The 18,991-nt window shown below is 36.1% G+C and overlaps 1 protein-coding gene across 2 annotated transcripts in view; it reads right to left on the bottom strand.

Annotated features, from left to right (window-relative positions):
• TMEM131 (transmembrane protein 131) overlaps positions 1–18,991 on the bottom strand; it is a 245,368-nt gene that overhangs the window by 176,539 nt on the left and 49,838 nt on the right. For both annotated transcript variants that reach the window (XM_047068675.1, XM_047068676.1), the window contains exon 2: positions 2,057–2,118. In XM_047068675.1, coding sequence (XP_046924631.1) covers positions 2,057–2,118 — 62 coding nt within the window. The remainder of the gene's footprint in view (positions 1–2,056; positions 2,119–18,991) is intronic.

The following is an 18,991-nucleotide window of genomic DNA, read 5'->3' as shown; positions in this document are numbered from 1 at the left end:
AATTGGAAAAAACGTGATATATATTCTGTCATAAGACTGCTACACATACATACTATCTGTTTCAATCATACCATAAGAAACAAGAAATGGTTGAGCCTACTGGCAAATTATCATCAGAAAGAGTGACAACATGAATTTTCATGTCAACATGAAAACTGTTGTTCCTGGGAAACATTCTTCAACATTAAAATGAACTATTTACTTGTATCTATTCAAAAAGGTCTATACTCTGCTACTTGGGGATAAACAATACACTATATATATAGCATCTTTGTATCAGACATTCTGCAGTAATCTTTGTGAGGTTTCATTGTGGCTGAGGTAACCAACTGGTACCATCTGCCTTCAATACTGTTCCAGTCTAAAATTACCTTTGCCATAGAACTCTGAGGTCTCAACTCAGGTCTCTACCAAGCTCTTGTCCAAGCATTTCAGCAGACCCAAAGAGGATGAGGAAATCACATCCCAGGCCACAAGTTCCTCCATAGCCAAGTCCATTTAGATAGGGATTGACAACCTCTCCCAACAAAAATATAAATCAAACTCCAGAATTTTCAAAATGAATTACTACTTGCAACCTAGGTGGGTGTCTATTTCCTAAAGGATATGGATCCTTCTTTAATCAATAAAGAAAAATGAATTTTCAAAAAATTCAGTCCTGATTTGCCTGTTATTTAGATCCCACAAACCACCTAAAGGGAGATATTTAAAACCGTCATTCCTATTGGCTCTCCAAGTTCTCACCTTGTAACAGATTAAATAACCAGATAACAAGACCGAGCTCATTTTCTAGTAAGGTGGCTCTACAAAATTTGAGATTATATATCTTTAGTTTTTATTCAGTTTTTCAATATAAAAAGCTGTACAAAGACTTTTTTGTAAGTACCATGCAGCCACTGCCTGCTGTGTTTCTCAACATCAGTTATGTAAAGGTATGAATGATATATTTATTTAAAAATTTGGAAGCAAGGAAAAAGTTAACATTCAGAACACTTACTTGCTTTATTTTCAAAGAAAAGGAACATTATAACCCATCACTTTTTTTCTTGCTCTCTTTGTTTGGCTTATTGTCTGAAATCTAAATTTATGATAAAATGTAAACAGAAATCTTATTTTAGGTCTCTAGCACAATTATTTTTTATATATTGCCTTAATGTAACGTTTAGTTTCCTGACATTATTATAAGCTACAGGGAATATTTTTTCAGAACTAAGTCATGTATTTAGTTATAATTAAGTAAATAAATACATCATAGGCAGCACCATGTAGGAAAGAGACAAACAATCACCTGGAGTGAGGAGACGAGAATTCTAACACCAGCCCCATTACCATAAAGTCATGGGATCTTCAGCACCTTTCTTAAATTAAACTTTGGAAAAACCATACGTCATGCTACCAAATAGATGGTACTTGAAAACAGATGTTATAATTACAAAAGTGGTAAGTACTATAAGACAAGTACCAAATACAATAAAAGTTTGGAAGAAGGAAGAAAACACCTCAGTCATAAAAATCAGAGGGGTAGTTAAGTTGCTTTCACTCTCCCTCTTTCAGCTGTGAAATTCTAGAACTGGTTTTTAGCTAGGAAGACTAAAATGGGCTTCATGGGATATCTATGCTAGGTCTGAAAGGAAGGACATCAGATTATACTTTCTAATTTTAGGTATAACATGTTTAAAGATGTGGCTTCGACTGGCAACTAGAAAAGTGATATAGATGTACATCTACAGAACTTACACTCTAGAGAAGTCCTCTTCCAGGTAAATATTTTGAGGTCTGACACCCATACTTATAGCGCTAACCACCAATTCCACTGCTCCTGATCTGACTCTCCCAACCTAACCTTCCAACACTACCCAGAAATATCTAATTTAAAAGGTAATTCATATAGCTAAGGAGGCTTTTATTATTACTAATGACTCTATTGACCTATCTGCATATAAAGCTCATAAAACATATTTCAAAGAAATCAGTTACACTTTTTAAAGGTAAATAACAATCAGATATTATTCAAGGTTTGACACTGAGATAATTTTTCAACTTAAAATAAAATTACCTGTAGTAGTCCTCCATCATCAAAACGTAATACTTCTATTATGCTCTCCGACTGAATAAATGCTGTGAAGGAAACAAAACATACTATCACTTTACAGGAACATAAATTTCATTTAAATATCTTTTACCTTAAAGTTAATAAATACAATTCCACATTAAAAAAAAAATGTACTGCTTGAGGGTGATGGTTAAAGAGGAAAATGCAATACTTTAGGATTTTAGCAACTATGAAATGCTTTAAAAATAAAACAATACAACCCAATTAGAAAGCAGTTTTTAACAACCTACAGGCAGTGTAAGCCACTTGCAAAATATCTATTCCTGCTATACTCCCAGAAAGCACAAAACAGTCAAATTCAACTAGATGCAACTGGTTATTTTCACCGACAGATTAACCAAAAATATCACAAGCACATGGAAAAGATCATTAGAGGATTCTACTTCCCCCAAGAAAGATAAGCTGACGTTCTGTATCATCTGCTCTTTTATAGCAATGACAAGACCTGGCGTCATCAGTCAAGAGAGACTTGGAGAGAAAATGGGCATGGCAAATGGCAAGAGGAGATTATTCTGTTCCAAGAAACTGAGTATAGTGCAAAGACATGATATTTAGAAAGCTGAACTTTCACCATATAATCTGGTGATTGTGCTCACAGGTATTTATGCAACTGATTTGAAAACTTATGCCCACAATGAAAATCTGCAAGCAATTCTGTATAGCAGCTCTATTCATAATCACCCAAAACTCGACATAATCAAGATGATGTCCTTCAATAGATGAGTAGATAGACAAACTGTAGTACATCCTACAAGAGAATATTATTCAGTAACAAAAAAATAAATAAATAAAAAGCCACACACTGTATGATTCCAAGGATATGACATTCTGGAAAAGGTTATACTATAGAGATGGTAAAAAGACCAATGGTTGCTAGCGGTTTGGGGAGAGGAAGGAAGATGTGAATAAATGAAGCAAAGGAAATTTTTCAGAGCAGTGAAACGATTCTATATGACACTGGAACAATGGATTCACAGCACTACACATTCATCAAAACAGAACTTTAGAGTGAATCTAATGTATGCAATTAAAAAAATCATTTTGGAGATCAGGGGATCCCACGATGAAATGCAGAATATGGCAAAACCATTTAACTCTATTACAAATGTATGAAACCGCCTCATTGAAGGAGGGGTAGAGTGGAAGGAGGAGCTGACATAAGTAATGTGAAAGTGAGGGAATCTCTAAGACTAATGGTGAAAGAAATTGTATATAAGCATTATATTCTAGTTGATAAAGTTACTTCTCATGGGAGCTTAGGTTAAGTATTCTGATGCCACTATACATGGAATACGGGAATTGAACAATTAAATACATGGATGGTAAAAGTCTGGCTTGTCACTACTGGAGTAAGAGTTTATACAAAAGTAAGGAAAAGAAGCTATAATATTCCATGTGGTAATAAACTGAGTTGACAACATCAGTATGAACTCACGTTTAGTATAGATACAGAGAGTTACATATAGAAATATTTATAAATATGTATACATGCAGAGGTTACAGATATATACACATACATATTTTCTTACTCTGCCAGTTGAGAGGGCCTAGAAGTAATAACACACAAGTAGCATAGTGCAGACCTAGCATCCAGATCTTGGGTTCTAACACCATTCTCTAGTAAAAGGAACAAAGGCTTCTTAGAGAAATGACTCAATCTAAGGACCAAGACAAGATATATACAACATGAAATTGGAGTATCTCATGGTGCCAGAAAGTGAGAAAGGGCTAACCATCAAAATAACAAAAAAATAATGTACTGATGAGAGTTTGTCAAAGGAGTGAAAGAGTTAAGACAAAGAGTTCCGATATGACCAAAGCTGGAACAACTTAAGCAATAAAACAGTGTTAGATTACAACCCAAAGTATAAAACAAATATCCATGAGTCCATACTGATATAAATAAATAAGCTGGGAGAAGAGACAAAACTGCCAGGCAGATTTCTTTTTATAATTTTTTTTGTAATGTTATTTATTTTTGAGAGAGAAAGAGAGAGAGAGGGACAGAGCATGAGCAGGGGAGGGGCAGAGAGAGAGGGAGACACAGAGTCCAAAGCAGGCTCCAGGCTCCAAGCTGTCAGCACAGAGCCCAACGCAGGGCTCAAACTCACGAACCGTGAGATTATGACCTGAGCCAAAGTTGGACATTTAACTGAGCCATCCAGGATGGTTTCTGAACAATTTATGTATCTAGAAGATGGAGCGTAACTCCTCACCCTTTAACAAATGTGGGAAACTTTTTAACAAAAGTGTTTCCTTCCAAAGAAAACAGTTTGAAAAGGAGGGAAAAAAGAGTAATTTTACAGTGGAGGAAACTGACAAATGTTACCTCGTCAGATGATCAAATTCAACATCTCCGATGAAGTCATGTTGACAGTATGTACCTTTCATATGACATAATAAAAATGGTACTTTAGGGGTGCCTGAGTGGCTCAGTTGGTTGAGTGTCCAACTCGTGATTTTGGCTTAGGTCATGATCCTAGGGTCAGGGATTGAATCCCATGTCTGGCTCCACACTCAGTGTAGAGACTGCTTAAGATTCTCTCCCCCCCCCACACTCTCTGCCCCTCTCACACACACTCTCTTCTCTCTCCCTCTGCTCCATTCAGACACACACTCTCTCTCTTTCTCTCAAATAAAAAACATAAATAAATAAAAGTAAGGGGCACCTGGATGGCTCAGTCAGTTAAGCATCCAACTCCTGATTTCAGCTCAGGTCATGATCTCATGGTTCCTGAGATGGAGCCCCATGTCGGGCTCTGTGCTGACAGTGAGGAGGAGCTTGCATGGGATTCTCTCCCTCTCTCTGGCCCTCCCCCATGCACACATGCACAAGCATGCTCATTCTCTCAAAATAAATAAACATTAAAAAAAAACAAAAATAATTTTTTTAATGGTACTTTATGGTCTTCCTCCCAAAACCACATAACCCAATCTCATTATAAGAAAAACATCAGACAAATCCCAAACAAGAAACATTCTACAAAATACATGACGAGTACTCCTGAAAACTGCCAAAGTCACTGAAAACAAGGAAAGTCTAAAGGATTGTAACACACCAGTGTGGCCTAAGCAGACATGACTACTAAATATGATACAGTATCTTGAATGGGATCCTAGAAAAGAAAAAGGAAATGAGGTAAAAACTAAGGAAATATGAATAAAATATGGGCTTTAGTTAATAACCATGTATTAATATTGGTTCATTATTTGTAAAAAAAACCAAAAAACAAAAACAAAAAGTACCATATTGATGTAAGGTAACAATAGACAAAAGGGTAAGGGGGATAGGAACCCTGTGCTATCTTTAAAATTTTTACATAAATCTAAAAATATTTTAAAGTAAAAAGTTTATTTTTGGGGGCACCTGACTGGCTCAGGTGGAAGAGTCACGTGCTACTCCTGACCTTGGGGTCATGAGTTCGAGCCCCATATAGGATGTAGAAATTACTAAAAAAATAAATACACTTTGAAAAATAAAATAAAAAGTTTATTCTTTAAAAACATGAAGTAATGATATTTCATTTGGCTTAATACAACATTCACGGACTCGTCTTTGTTGGTCTTTGGGTATTCATCAGGGAAGCAGCTTACTGTTTCATCCCATGTACCTGGCTTTTCCGGTATGACTAAAGCTAAAAGCCAAGCAGCAAGGTGAGATACAAGCCAATTAGGTTACATTACCTAACTGGATGGTATTTCCTGCCTGCTGAGCATCACTTTTCCCTTGTTCTAGTAATCACATCCCGATCTTATTTTGGGAAAGTCCTGTCCTCCATTTCTTGTGCTTCTCTTCAACCATAGTGCCAACCTGCTCCACTGCTCATTCCCCATCACTTTTCAGTACATAGAGAACACTCCAAATACTGAGTGCATGAGTAAAATCCCACCTTTTTGCCCAGATGTAAGTATTGCATTTGCATTCGCTGATGCAAATGATCTCCTTCTGGCTGTTATCTAGTCCTAGCTTATAGTTAGTTTCAGATTCATACTGTGAATGTAAAAGGCTCTGCGCCTAGCTCACCCACCCCATTTCTAACCCTTCCTCCACCTTTTAACATAAACTGAAATTTCAGATGCTCAGAAAATATCTTTTTGTTATACTCCTGTTTAAGAGAGATTTATTGATCTCAGGGCACAATGAATAACAAGGATTAGCTGAATAGCCATATGCTTACAATGGAAGAGACAAAAAGTAGGAGCTCCTAGTTTGAAGCTTTCCAGTTAATCAGCAGAGGAAACCAGTAAGAAAGTAGCCACATTTAGGCAATTTGAACAAGGGAAACCTGAGTAAGGTAACAGGGTCCAGAGTGACCCTCAACCCCCTAGTTGAATACAAACAGGCCCATTAGGCAACCCACCTCAAAATATCCCTAAGACTTAGCTGACCAATGGATTACTTACACCAGGGCATAGGCACCAAAAAAGGTAAATTCTGTAAGCTCCCATACCTCCTCCCCTCCCCTCTTTAACTACAGCCTCCTACCACAGCTTCCTGGCCAGCAGACTGCTTTGCTGTCCTACCTACCGCTTCTTTGTGATGTACTCAATAACCTTCTATCTCCTTTGTTCTCCCTCGGGTGAATTCCTTTACCACCTCCACGACCAGCTTCCACCCGTTAGGGTTGCCCCATATTCAGGGGCCCCATCTGACCAGGAGAGACATCACAGAAGGTACTAGAAACATGATATATTTGGAAGCTACTAGTTATGATATGATGACTACCGCCTAACTTCCCATCATCAAGCTAGATCAGACCTTTAGCTAATATGAGGAGAACTTCACTAAATAAAGATAAAGGCAGGAACATAATTTGGCTGTATTGCATTTTCAATTAGGAGCTTTAAAAAAAAAAACATGAATTACCTTGGTCAAAAACAATATCAGCAGCTGTCTTATAAAGCCCTGAAATTAAAATACTGTGTTATATATCATCAATTTTCCTTAAAAGATGTAGAAATGAATAGCATTCAACTCAGGCATGAAATAAATTAAGATATTTCACTTTAGGGGCACGTGGGTGGCTCAGTTGGTTGAGTGTCTGACTTCGGCTCAGGTAATGATCTCGCAGTTTGTGAGTTTGAGCCCTGCGTCCAGCTCTGTGCTGACAGCTCAGAGCCTGGACCCTGCTTCAGTTTCTGAGTCTCCCTCTCTTTCTGCCCCTCCCCTGCTCGCTCTCTCTCTCTCTCAAACATAAGTAAAAAAAAAAAAAAAAAAAAAAAAAGATATTTCACTTTAAATGACCAGTTATAATAACTTCAAATTATATGCCTAGAAAAACACAACTGACACTAGAGAAATACTTAACCATTTAACGTGTTAACAATGTTAGGCTATAAAATATAAAAAGTAACCAAAGCAAGTCAAGTTCCCCCATTTCCAGATTCAAAACCACAACTTACAAGCTACTTCCACTCCAAGAACTTTTCCCCCTAATTTTAATTTATTTAAAAACATTTTTTAATGTTTATTTTTGAGAGAGACAGAGTCGAGCAAGGGAGGGGCAGAGAGAGAAGGAGACACAGAATCTGAAGCAGGCTCCAGGCTCTGAGCTGTCAGCATAGAGCCTGATGCGGGGCTTGAACGCAGGAACCGCGAGATCATGACCTGAGCTGAAGTTGGACACTTAACTGACTGAGCCACCCAGGTGCCCTGCTAAATTTACACTTTAAATGAATCCCAAACTGTCCCAATGCTCCCCAGTACAAACAGCAATCCAATGTAACAGAAATGAGAATAACATCTAATAATTATCATCACTATATTATTAAGCTTCAAACTAATTCCATGACCTAGACATTATAGGTTCCATTTTAAGATAAGCAGGCAGTGAGGTTAGGCTTGAGGTCACTCAGCAAGAAAAGTGACTAGAGACAGACTATAAATTCCACCAAAAGGACCCCAGAATCTATGCTTCTAAACCCATTACTATTTACTTTTAAAATAAATTTGACATTAAAATAAATTTGACTGATAGCACCTTGAAGCAAACTAATTTCTATAATTAGGCATATATTTCTAATAAAAAGTGAGGAAAGAAGGATATATAAACAAAAGGAATTTAGATCTCGGCTTTTATGATTCTGCAGGCATTCACTCTGTGTAGCTGGGCTCCATAAGATGTCCTTTAAGGTCCCACATCCCCAGGAGGTCTGAGAGGAACAAACACATTGCCATACACTGTAAAAATCACCATGAAAGTGAGTCTTTAATCACTCACTTTCAAAACAGAAGTTCAGAAATTGAGTTTTACTTCCCTATTTCATTTAGTAATGAATGACAAAAGAAAAACACCTTCCTTTTAAGTCAAATCTTTACTATTCTTTTTTTTGTTTAGCTAGAGATTTCTTTTCCTGAATATTGCAACTGCCTGTTTTCACACATCTTCTAAAATAATTCATGAAAACAATGAATGTAAATAAGCAGAAGAAATATGTCATAGGTGTATGGGTGTGTGTGTGTGTGTGTGTGTGTGTGTGTGTGTGTGTGTGTGTGGCATTGGAATGGTAGCCTGTCACCATTGATTCTCTACTTTCTAGCCTTCATGGTCTCCTCACTCACAAAGTTAGGAGGGTGGACTAGTTAAATAAGCGACCTTTTTAATCACCAGGAAGCAAAAGGCCACACAAGCAGGACTTGGAAGGGCCCCCAAATCCTATGTCCTATTCCTGGTAGGAATATTCCTGGTAGGAATATTCTTCTCATGGCTAGTCTCTTCTCCTCCTTCAAATCTCAGCCTAAATGCCAACCCTGAGGCAGGCTTTCCATGACTGCCCAGACAGCTCTCTGTTATCCTCTATCCTCTACCCTATTCTAACTCTTACCACAATCTGTAACTAGTTTGTGGTTTGCCTGTCATCTAGCACAAAGTCTGAAAAATGGCAAATTAAAAAATGGGTTAAAATCATGGCATTATTACTTCAGAATTCACCACTGTTAATGATATTAATAACTCTTTAAAGTTACATTTGCTCAGTATTTTACTTCAACAAATGCTCACTAACAAAAATTTTGAACACTCTGGACTGAACATCTGTAAAGATATTTTATTATTGAAACCTTATTTTCCCCTCATTAATTTTCTTATCTGAAAGGCGTAATATACACCTAAGTTATCTTCTTCTCACATTAAAGTGCAAAGGATAGGGCACCTGGGTGGCTCAGTCAGTTGAGTGTCTGACTTCAGCCCAGGTAATGATCCTGAGGTTCATGAGTTCAAGCCCCGTGCTGGGCTCGGGCTGACAGCTCAGATCCTGGAACCTGTTTCAGATTCTGTGTTTTTGCCTCTCTCTGCCCTCCCCAGCTTGTGCTCTGTCTTTCTCTCCCTCAAAAAAAATAAAAACATTAAAAAAAATAAATAAAAGTGCAAAAGAATTCAGATATGCCAAATTCTAATTTTACCAAGACCATTCAATATTACCAGCTCCCTAAAAAAGGCTGTGTTCACGTTGTTTACTAAAAGTCAAAATACAATTTTATGCAACTCAAATGTGCCAGATACACATCATACACCTAAAATGGTGAGGCACATATATTTCCAAAATAAATTTTATGATAAAATACCATAATTAATTTTCATTTTATCCTGAAGTGCTTAATTTAGTTAAAAAATCAGTAACCTTAAGCTTTCAAATGAATGTCTGAGAAGCACCAACTACTCTGAACAAGCAACAGAGAATCACTAATAAATACACTTAAGTACATCTTACTATGCTCCCCCTTCCCAGCACAGGCAGGGATTAGGGGGAGCACCAGAGCAGACCAAAATACCAACGTAAAGGCTGTGAAAATTAAGCTGTTACTGGAACCACAGCTCACAAAAGAATCTCCATAATAACCTAAACAGGCTGACTGCCTGCTAAATTAAAAATGTAAATAATACCCAAGTCTCCAAACATAACAGAAACAACCCAAGTGTCCATCAACAGATGAATGTGCCAATAAAACATGGTTATAAACACAATAGAATATTATTCAGTCATAAAAAGGAATGAAGTTCTTTTTTTTTTTTTTAAATGTTTACTTATTTTTGAGAGACAGAGTATGAATGGGGGAGGGGCAGAGAGGGAAACACAGAATCCAAAGCAGGCTCCAGGCTCTGAGCTGTCAGCACAGAGCCCGACATGGGGCTTGAACTCATGGGACCGTGAGATCGTGACCTGAGCTGAGATCAGACACTTAACCAACTTAGCCACCCAGGCGACCCTAGGAATGAAGTTCTGATACATGCTACAGCATGATGGACCTTGAAAACATTATGCTCAGTGAAATAATTAAGACACAAAAGGACTAATATTGTGATTCCACTTACATGAAATATTTAATATAGGCAAATTCATTGAGACAGGAAGTATGTTAGAGGTACCAGTGGCTGAAGTAAGGTGGAATGTGCGTTATTGCTAAATGGTTACTGAGTCTCTGTCTGAAATTATGAAAACGTTTTGGATTAGATAATGGTGGCACAATAGTAAAATGCAATTAATGCTATTCTATTGTATACTTATGAATAGCTTAATACTGAATTTTGTGTTACATATGTTACTAATTTTTCTCCAAAAAACTCATCCAAACAGTATTAGAAAAACAAAAAACAAAACAAAAAAAAAAAACTATAACACTATGTCTCATTAACTTGGACCAAAAAAAAGTGCAACAAAATACTAACAAATTGAATCCAGCAATGTATAAAAATTACACATCATGACCAATGAGATTTATTGAAGTTGTGCAAGACTGGCTTAAAATTTAAAAACAACCAATGTAACTTACCATTATCAACAGCCTAAAGAAGAAAAATTACTTGACTGTATCAACTGAAACAGAAAAAGTACCTGACAAAATCCAACACCCACTGTGACAAAAACGCTCAACTCTCAACAAGACAGAAGAGTAGAACTACCTCAACCTCTAGGTAATATCTTACTTAATAGTTGAAGAGCGAGATTGGCAACATGTCAGGGATGTAGCTTTTACTATTCTTAACACAGTACTAGAAGTTCCAATCACTACAACAAAGCAAGAAAAAGAAACAAAAACATATACATTGGAAAAGAAGTAACACTGTCCCTATCTGCAGGTTACATAATTATCTACATAAAAATCCCAAAGACTCAAAAACAAATAAAAAAAACCTCCTAGATCTAGATCGTTAGTTGCCAAATTACATATTACTTTAAATGTCCCATTTTCAACAGTAAGTTGAAAGACATGCATGTGTATGCTCCTGAGGAAAAGGAGTATTCAATAAAAAGTGTTGCTGAGAAAAGTCAGGTGTTAGTATTACTAAACACACACTTTAAGGTAGCTGTATTAAAAATGTTCAAAGATAAAGGAAACCATAGCTAAAGAACTAAAGGAAAGTATGAAAACGATGTCTCACAAAGTAGAGAATAAAGAGATAGAATTTATAAGAAGAACCAAATAAAAGTACAGTAATTGAAATTACCCAGTTTTTTTAAATATTTTTTAAAAAGTTTATTTATTTTTGAGAGACAGAGAGACAAAGCATGAGCGGGAGAGGGGCAGAGAGAGAGGGAGACAGAATCTGGGGCAGGCTCCAGGCTCTGAGCTGTCAACACACAGCCTGACACGGGGCTCAAACTCACAAACCGTGAGATCATGACCTGAGCTGAAGTCAGATGCTTAACTGACTGCCACCCAGGAGCCCCCAAATTCCCTAGTTTTTAATGAAATATTATAAGCATGTAACAACAACAAAAAAGACAAAATATGGCCCATACACAGGGCAAAAATGCACCGAATAGATACTGTTCCCAAGAAAGTCCAAACACAGGACTTACTATACAAAAATGTTACATAACTTACTGTAAATAAATTAGAAGTAAAGGAAACCATATGCAAAACAAAACAAAAGCCTAAGAGAAGTATGAGAATGCTGTCTCACCAAATAGACAATATCAATAAATCGGGGCACCTGGGTGGCTCAGTCAGTTAAGTGTCCAACTTCAGCTCAGGTCATGATCTCACAGTTCGTGGGTTCAAGCCCCACATCCGGCTCTGTGCTGACAGCTCAGAGCCTGGAGCCTGCTTCAGATTCTGTGTCTCCTTGTCTCTCTGCCCTTCACACACTCGCACTCTGTCTCTGTCGCTTTCTCTCAAAAATAATAAAAAAGAAAAAGAAAAAGAAATAGAAAAAAGAAAATACCACTAAAAAGAAATCAGGAAAAGGAAACAGAAATCTGGGCATGAAAAGTCCAATAACTGAAATTTAAAAACTATTACAGGGACTCAACTGCATATTTCAACAAGTGGAGGAAAAAAATTCAGCAAACTTGAAAATAGGTCAATTAAAATTATCTGCTCTGAGAAACAGAAAGAATGAAGAGAATGAAGAGGGGTGCCTAGCTGTCTGTCAATAGAGCATGCAACTCTTGTCTCAAGGTTGTGAGTTTGAGCCCCAACTGGGTGTAGAGAGTACTTTAAAAATTAAAAAAAAAAGAAAAAAGAAAAAAGAAAAAGAAAAAGAAAAATGAACAAAGTCTCAGTAACCTAAGAGACACCATCAAAATACCAACATACATACAACTGGCATCCCAGAAGAGGAGAGAACATAGAGGGTAGGAAGAATATTTGAAGAATACATAGTATTAATCTGAACCAGAATGTTATAAATTATGATGTCAGTCCCCATGGCAATCACTAAAAACACTATAGACTTTTAAGGCAAGAATGACAAAAATTATTACTAGAGAAAAGAGACATTTCATAATGATAAAGGGATCAATCTATCAAGAAGATGTAGTAAACATAAATGTATATGCACCTAACAAGACAGCTCTACAATACATGAAGCAAAAACTGATTAAAAAGAAAGAAGAAATAAATTCAAAATAATCCTTGGAGAATTCAATATCCACTTTCAAAAATGGGTAGAAATCCTAGGCAAAAGACCAACATGGAAATGAGGAAAGCTGAACAACACTAGAAGCCAACTAGACCTAAAAGACATCAATAGAACACTCCATCCAACAACAGAATACACACTCTCAAGTGCACATGGAACTTTCTCCACAACAGACCATATATTAGGCAAAACAAGTTATAACTTTAAAGGCATTGAAGTCATACAAAGTGTCTTATCGAAGCATACTGGAATAAAATTAGAAATCAATAACAGAGTAATTTGAAAAACTCAAAATGTATGTGGAAATCAAAAAACAATCCTATGGGGGCACCTGGGTGGCTCAGTCAGTTGAGTGTCCAAATCTTGATTTCAGTTCAGGTCATGATCCCAGGGTTGTAGGATCAAGACCTGTATCAGGCTCTGTGCTGAGCATGGAGTCTGCTTAAGATTCTCTCTCTTTCTCCCTCTGCCCCTCTCCTCCACTCATACTCTCACTCTCTATACATAATATATATATATATATTTTTTTAAACCAAAAAACCAATCTTATGAATAATGAAGATGTGGTTGGTATGTACATGTGTGTGTTTATGTGTGTATATATACACACACAATGGAATATTACTCAGCCATAAAAAAATGAAATCTTGCCATTTGCAACAACATGGATAGAGCCAGAGAGTGTTAATTAAGTGAAAGAAGTCAAAGACAAATACCATATGATTTCACTCATACATGGAATGTAAGAAACAAAACAAATGAACACAGGGAAAAAAGAGAGGCAGACCAAGAATCAGACTCTTAACTACAGAGAACAAACTGCTGGTTACTGAAGGAGGGAGGTGGGAGACGGAGGATGGGGTAAATATGTGCTGCGGATTAAGGAGGCACTTATGATGAATCACTAAATTCCATACCTGAAACCAATATTGCACTGCATGTAACTAGCTAGAATTTAAATAAAAACTTGGAAGAAAAAAACAAAAACAATCCTAAATAACCAATGTGTCAAATAAGACATCAGAAGAAAAATTAGAAAATATTTTGAAATAAATGAAAACAAAGGCACAAAATATCAAAACTGATGAAATGCAGTGAAAACAGTGCTCAGAAGAAACTTTATAGCTGTATATGCCTATATTAAAATAAAACAAAGATCTCAAATTAATAGCCTAATTGGCCTTCTTCTAGAAAAAGAAGAGCAAACCAAACCCAACACAGGTAAAAAGATGGAAATAATATAAGTTAGAGTGAAAATAATTGAAACTGAGAACAGAGAACTTAATGAAACAAAAATTTGGTTCTTTGAAAACATTAACAAAATTGACAAATCTTCAGCTTAGGCTGACCAACCAAAAACTCATGAATGAAACAGGAAACATTACTGCTGACTTAACAAAAATAAAAAGAACCTACCAACCTTACAGGAAAGTGATTATAAGAGAAGAACTACGAACAACTACACACTGACAAAGTAGACAGCCAAGATGAAATCGGCAAATATCTAGAAAGACACAAACTACTGAAATTAACTCAAGACTAAATAGAAAATCTGAATGGACCTATAATAAGTGGTTGAGTTAGTAATCAAAAAATCTTCCCACAAAGAAAAGCCTACGGACAGATGGCTTCACTGATGAATTTACCGAGTATTTAAAGAATTAACACCAATATTTCACAAACTCCTCCAAAATATAACAGGGGAGGAAACAGAGGCCTTAACACTATGATACCAAATCAGATAAAGTTATCACAAAAAAAACCAACTACAAATATATCTCTTACAAATATGGATTATCGAGTCCTCAATAAAATACAGCAAATGACATCCAGCAACATATAAAGAGGATAATATACCACAACCAAGGGTAAGAAAGACTAGTATACTTTAAACTAAAAAGCTTCAATGAAAGAAACTAAAGATCTAAATAAATGGAAAGGCATTTCGTGTTCATAGTCTGCAATACTTAGTAATGTTGAGATTCCTATACTACCCAAATTGCTTGCTTTTTTCCAAATTGACAATTTGATCCTGAAATTCTTAAGAAAATGCAAGGAACCCATAGTAGTCATATTGAAAAAGAACATAGTTGAAGTCTCACACTTCTTCTGATATGTCGTTTGCAAATATCTTCTCCCATTATGTCGGGTGCCTTTTAGTTTTGCTGATTGTTTCCTTCACTATGCAGAAGCTTTTATTTTGATGAGGTCCCAAGAGTTCATTTTTGCTTTTGTTTCCTTTGCCTCTGGAGATGTGTTGAGTAAGAAGTTGCTGTGGCCAAGATCAAAGATATTTTTGCCTGCTTTCTCCTCAAGGATTTTGATGGCTTCCTGTCTTACATTTAGGTCTTTTATCCATTTTGAGTTTATTTTTGTGTATGGTGTAAGAAAGTGGTCCAGGTTCATTCTTCTGCATGTCGCTGTCCAGTTTTCCCAGCACCACTTGCTAAAGACACTGTCTTTATTCCATTAGATATTCTTTCCTGTTTTGTCAAAGATTAGTTGGCCATATGTTTGTGGGTCCATTTCTGGGTTCTCTACTCTGTTCCATTGATCTGAGTGTCTGTTTTTGTGCCAGGAGGTCTCACACTTCTTGATTGCAAAACTACACTAATCAAGACAGTGTAATACCAGGAATAAAAATAAATGTATAGATTAATGGAATAGAACAAAGAGCCCAGAAAGATCAATAACATTTAAGATCAACTGATTTATGACAGGAGTGCCAAGACAATTCAAAGGAGGAAAGGATAGCCTTTTCAACAAATGATATTGGGACAACTGGCAAACTGCATGCAGAAAAATGAAGCTGGACTCTACCTCATACCATATGTAAAAATTAACTCCAAATGGATCAAAGACCTCAGTGTAAGAGCTTTAAAACCCTTAGAAGATAACACAGGTGAATTCTTCCCAACATTGGCTTAGGCAATGTTTTTCATCTAAGACAGCTAAGCAAGGACAAACAGAGATACAGTGGACCTCATCACAGAATTAAAACCTTTGTGCTTCAAAGGGCACAATTAAGAAAGTGAAAAGACAACTCACAGAATGGGAGATTTTTGCAAATGACCTATCTGTTAAAGGATATGTACATAGACTATGTATAGAGAACACTTACAACTCAATAAAAAAAGACAAATATCCCACTTTTTAAAAGTGGACCAAGAATCTGAATACACATTTCTTTAAGAAAGATAATAGCCAATAAATACATAAAAAGATACTCAAAATCAGGCCTCAGAGAAGTACAAGTCAAAAACCCAAATAAGGTACCACTTCACACATTCTAGGATAGCTATACCAAAAAGGTATACAATAATAAGTATTGGTGAGGATGTGGAGAAATTGGAAACCCATAAGTTGCTGGTGGCTGTAAAAAAATGGAGCAGCCACTTTGAAAAACAGTTTGGCAGTTATTCAAATAACAGGTGAATCTGGGTAAGGGTATGTGAGTGTTTTTTTAAGTCTATTTTTATTCTTAGAAATTTTCTGGAAGTTTGAGAATATTCTAAATATGTAGTTTACAAAACAGAAAATCACTTATGCAAGACTTATAAAATTTGGATGTTTAAACATACTCTTTTAAAAAGCCGTATGTCGGGGCGCCTGGGTGGCGCAGTCGGTTAAGCGTCCGACTTCAGCCAGGTCACGATCTCGCGGTCTGTGAGTTCGAGCCCCGCGTCAGGCTCTGGGCTGATGGCTCAGAGCCTGGAGCCTGTTTCCGATTCTGTGTCTCCCTCTCTCTGACCCTCCCCCGTTCATGCTCTGTCTCTCTCTGTCCCAAAAATAAATAAACGTTGAAAAAAAAAAAAAAAGCCGTATGTCAAGCTATGGTAAATGTCCTTATTTAATTATGCCAACTAGGAAATACTGGTTACAGAGGTATGTTTACTGCTGGCACAGATTAACTGTGGCAAGAACAATAAATTGCTGAAGTGTCTGGGACTACAGTGGTATTATAGCCATCTTAAAACTGTCTGTTAAATAATATGCAGGGGTGCTGGATGGCTCAGTTGGTTAAGTGTCTGACTCTTGATTTTGGCTCAGGTCACAATCTCATGTCTGGCTCTGCACTAACAACATGGGGCCTGCTTGGGATTCTCTTTGTCCCTCTCCCTACCCATTCACTCTCTAATGCATGCACTTTCTCAAAATCAATCAATCAATCAATCAATAAGTCAACTCAGCTACTGTGCAGCGATTTTATTTTGTATGTATTTCTAATATGCAATCATATATTATAAGATATACAGCATATGCATATAGCATCTACATTGCATCCATATATACACAATAAATAACATCACATTTTTAACTACTGGGTAATCATCCATATCTTACCTAAGAAATTAGAAAATAAAGAGCAAATTAAACCTAAAAAAGAATAAAATAGACTATAAAGAACACAAATAAGTAAAATAGAAAATAAAGAAAAATCAAAGAAATCAAAAGCTTTTTGTTTGAAAAGATGAATAAGGTTGATAAACTTCTAGCTAGACTAGTCAGTTAGGGGAAGTCACACATTAGAAACGTAAGAAATGAGAGACTGGCACACCTATACCTTCAATAGACATAAGAAGGCTAATATGGAAATGTCATTAATAATTTTGTCAATTTAGTCAACAATTTCAATTATGAGATAGGCAAATTCCTTCAAAAATTCAAAATGCTGAAGATCAGTCAGGAAAAAATAGTTAACTTGAACAGTCCTGTATGTATTAAATGAATTATTTTGCTGTTAAAAATCTCACAAAGAACTCTCTAGGCCCAGACGGATTGATGACTTTTCCCAAATATTTAAGAAAAAAATGCCAATTTAACACCAACTCTCCAGAATATAGAAAAGGAGAAACTTCCTAACTCATTTTATGAAGCCAGTATTACTCTGATACCAAAACCAGAAACTTAAGGAAAAATTACAAATCAATATCCTTTAGTATCATATATGCAAAAGTTCTTACTGAAATTTCACCAAATATAATCCATTAGTATATAAAAAGGATAAATACATCATGACTATGTACAGTTTATCTGAGCAATGCAATATTGGTTTAACATTCAAAACAATAACAATAATAACAACAACAACAACAACATAACCCAACCTATAAGACTAAAAAAACAAACAGGCATTTCAAAAGATGCAAGAAAAGCATATGATAAAATTCATCATCCTTCCATAATAAAGAGATCTTGACAACACAGGAACAAAAGGAACTTCCTTACACCAATGAAAGCCATGTACCAAAGTCACAGCTAACATCATACTAAATGATGAAAGACAAAAAAGGGATGTCCCCTTTCACCACTCCTATTCAACATACTGAAAAGTCAGCCAATCCAAGAAGAAAAAGAAATAAAGGCATGTAGAGTGGAAAAGAGAAAATAAAATTGTCTTTACACACAGATATCTTCTTCACTGTAGAAAATACTTATAAATCTACCAGAAGATTAGCAAAGTGACAGGATACAATGGCAACATACAAAAGCCAAGTACATGTCTAATACTAGCAAGAAACAATTAGAAACTAAAATTAAAAACCACTTATAATATCATCAAAATATATGAAATACTAAGGGATATATTTGACAAAGCATGGTGGGAGAAATTAAGGAACATCTAAATAAATGGAAAAATAATCCTATGCTTGTGAATCAAGTGACGCAATACTGTTAAGTCATCACTTCTCCCCAGATCTAGATATTCAGTGCAATCCTAATCAAAATCTCAGCAGACCTTTTTGTAGAAATTTACAAAATGATTCTAAAATATATAAAACAAAGGACCCAAAAACAGTAAAAACAATTTTGAAAAAGGAAATAAACATCGGAGGACTTAATGCCTGATTTTAAGGATTTAAATGGAACAGAATAGAGACTCCAGAAATAGGCCCCCACATATATGGTCAATGGATTTTGACAAAGGTATCAAGGCAATTCAATTTTTCTAAATAACACTGGTGCAAGTGGATAGTTATATGGGAAAGGGGAAAAGAACCTCAGTATCTCA

This window comes from Lynx rufus, unplaced genomic scaffold (assembly GCF_022079265.1).
Source record: "Lynx rufus isolate CCGP_SWC_20201006 ecotype Redwood Valley unplaced genomic scaffold, mLynRuf1.p SCAF_8, whole genome shotgun sequence".
NCBI lineage: Eukaryota > Metazoa > Chordata > Mammalia > Carnivora > Felidae > Lynx > Lynx rufus.
The sequence above is the reverse complement of the archived record's forward strand: the minus strand, read 5'-3'. Positions and strand labels throughout refer to the sequence as shown.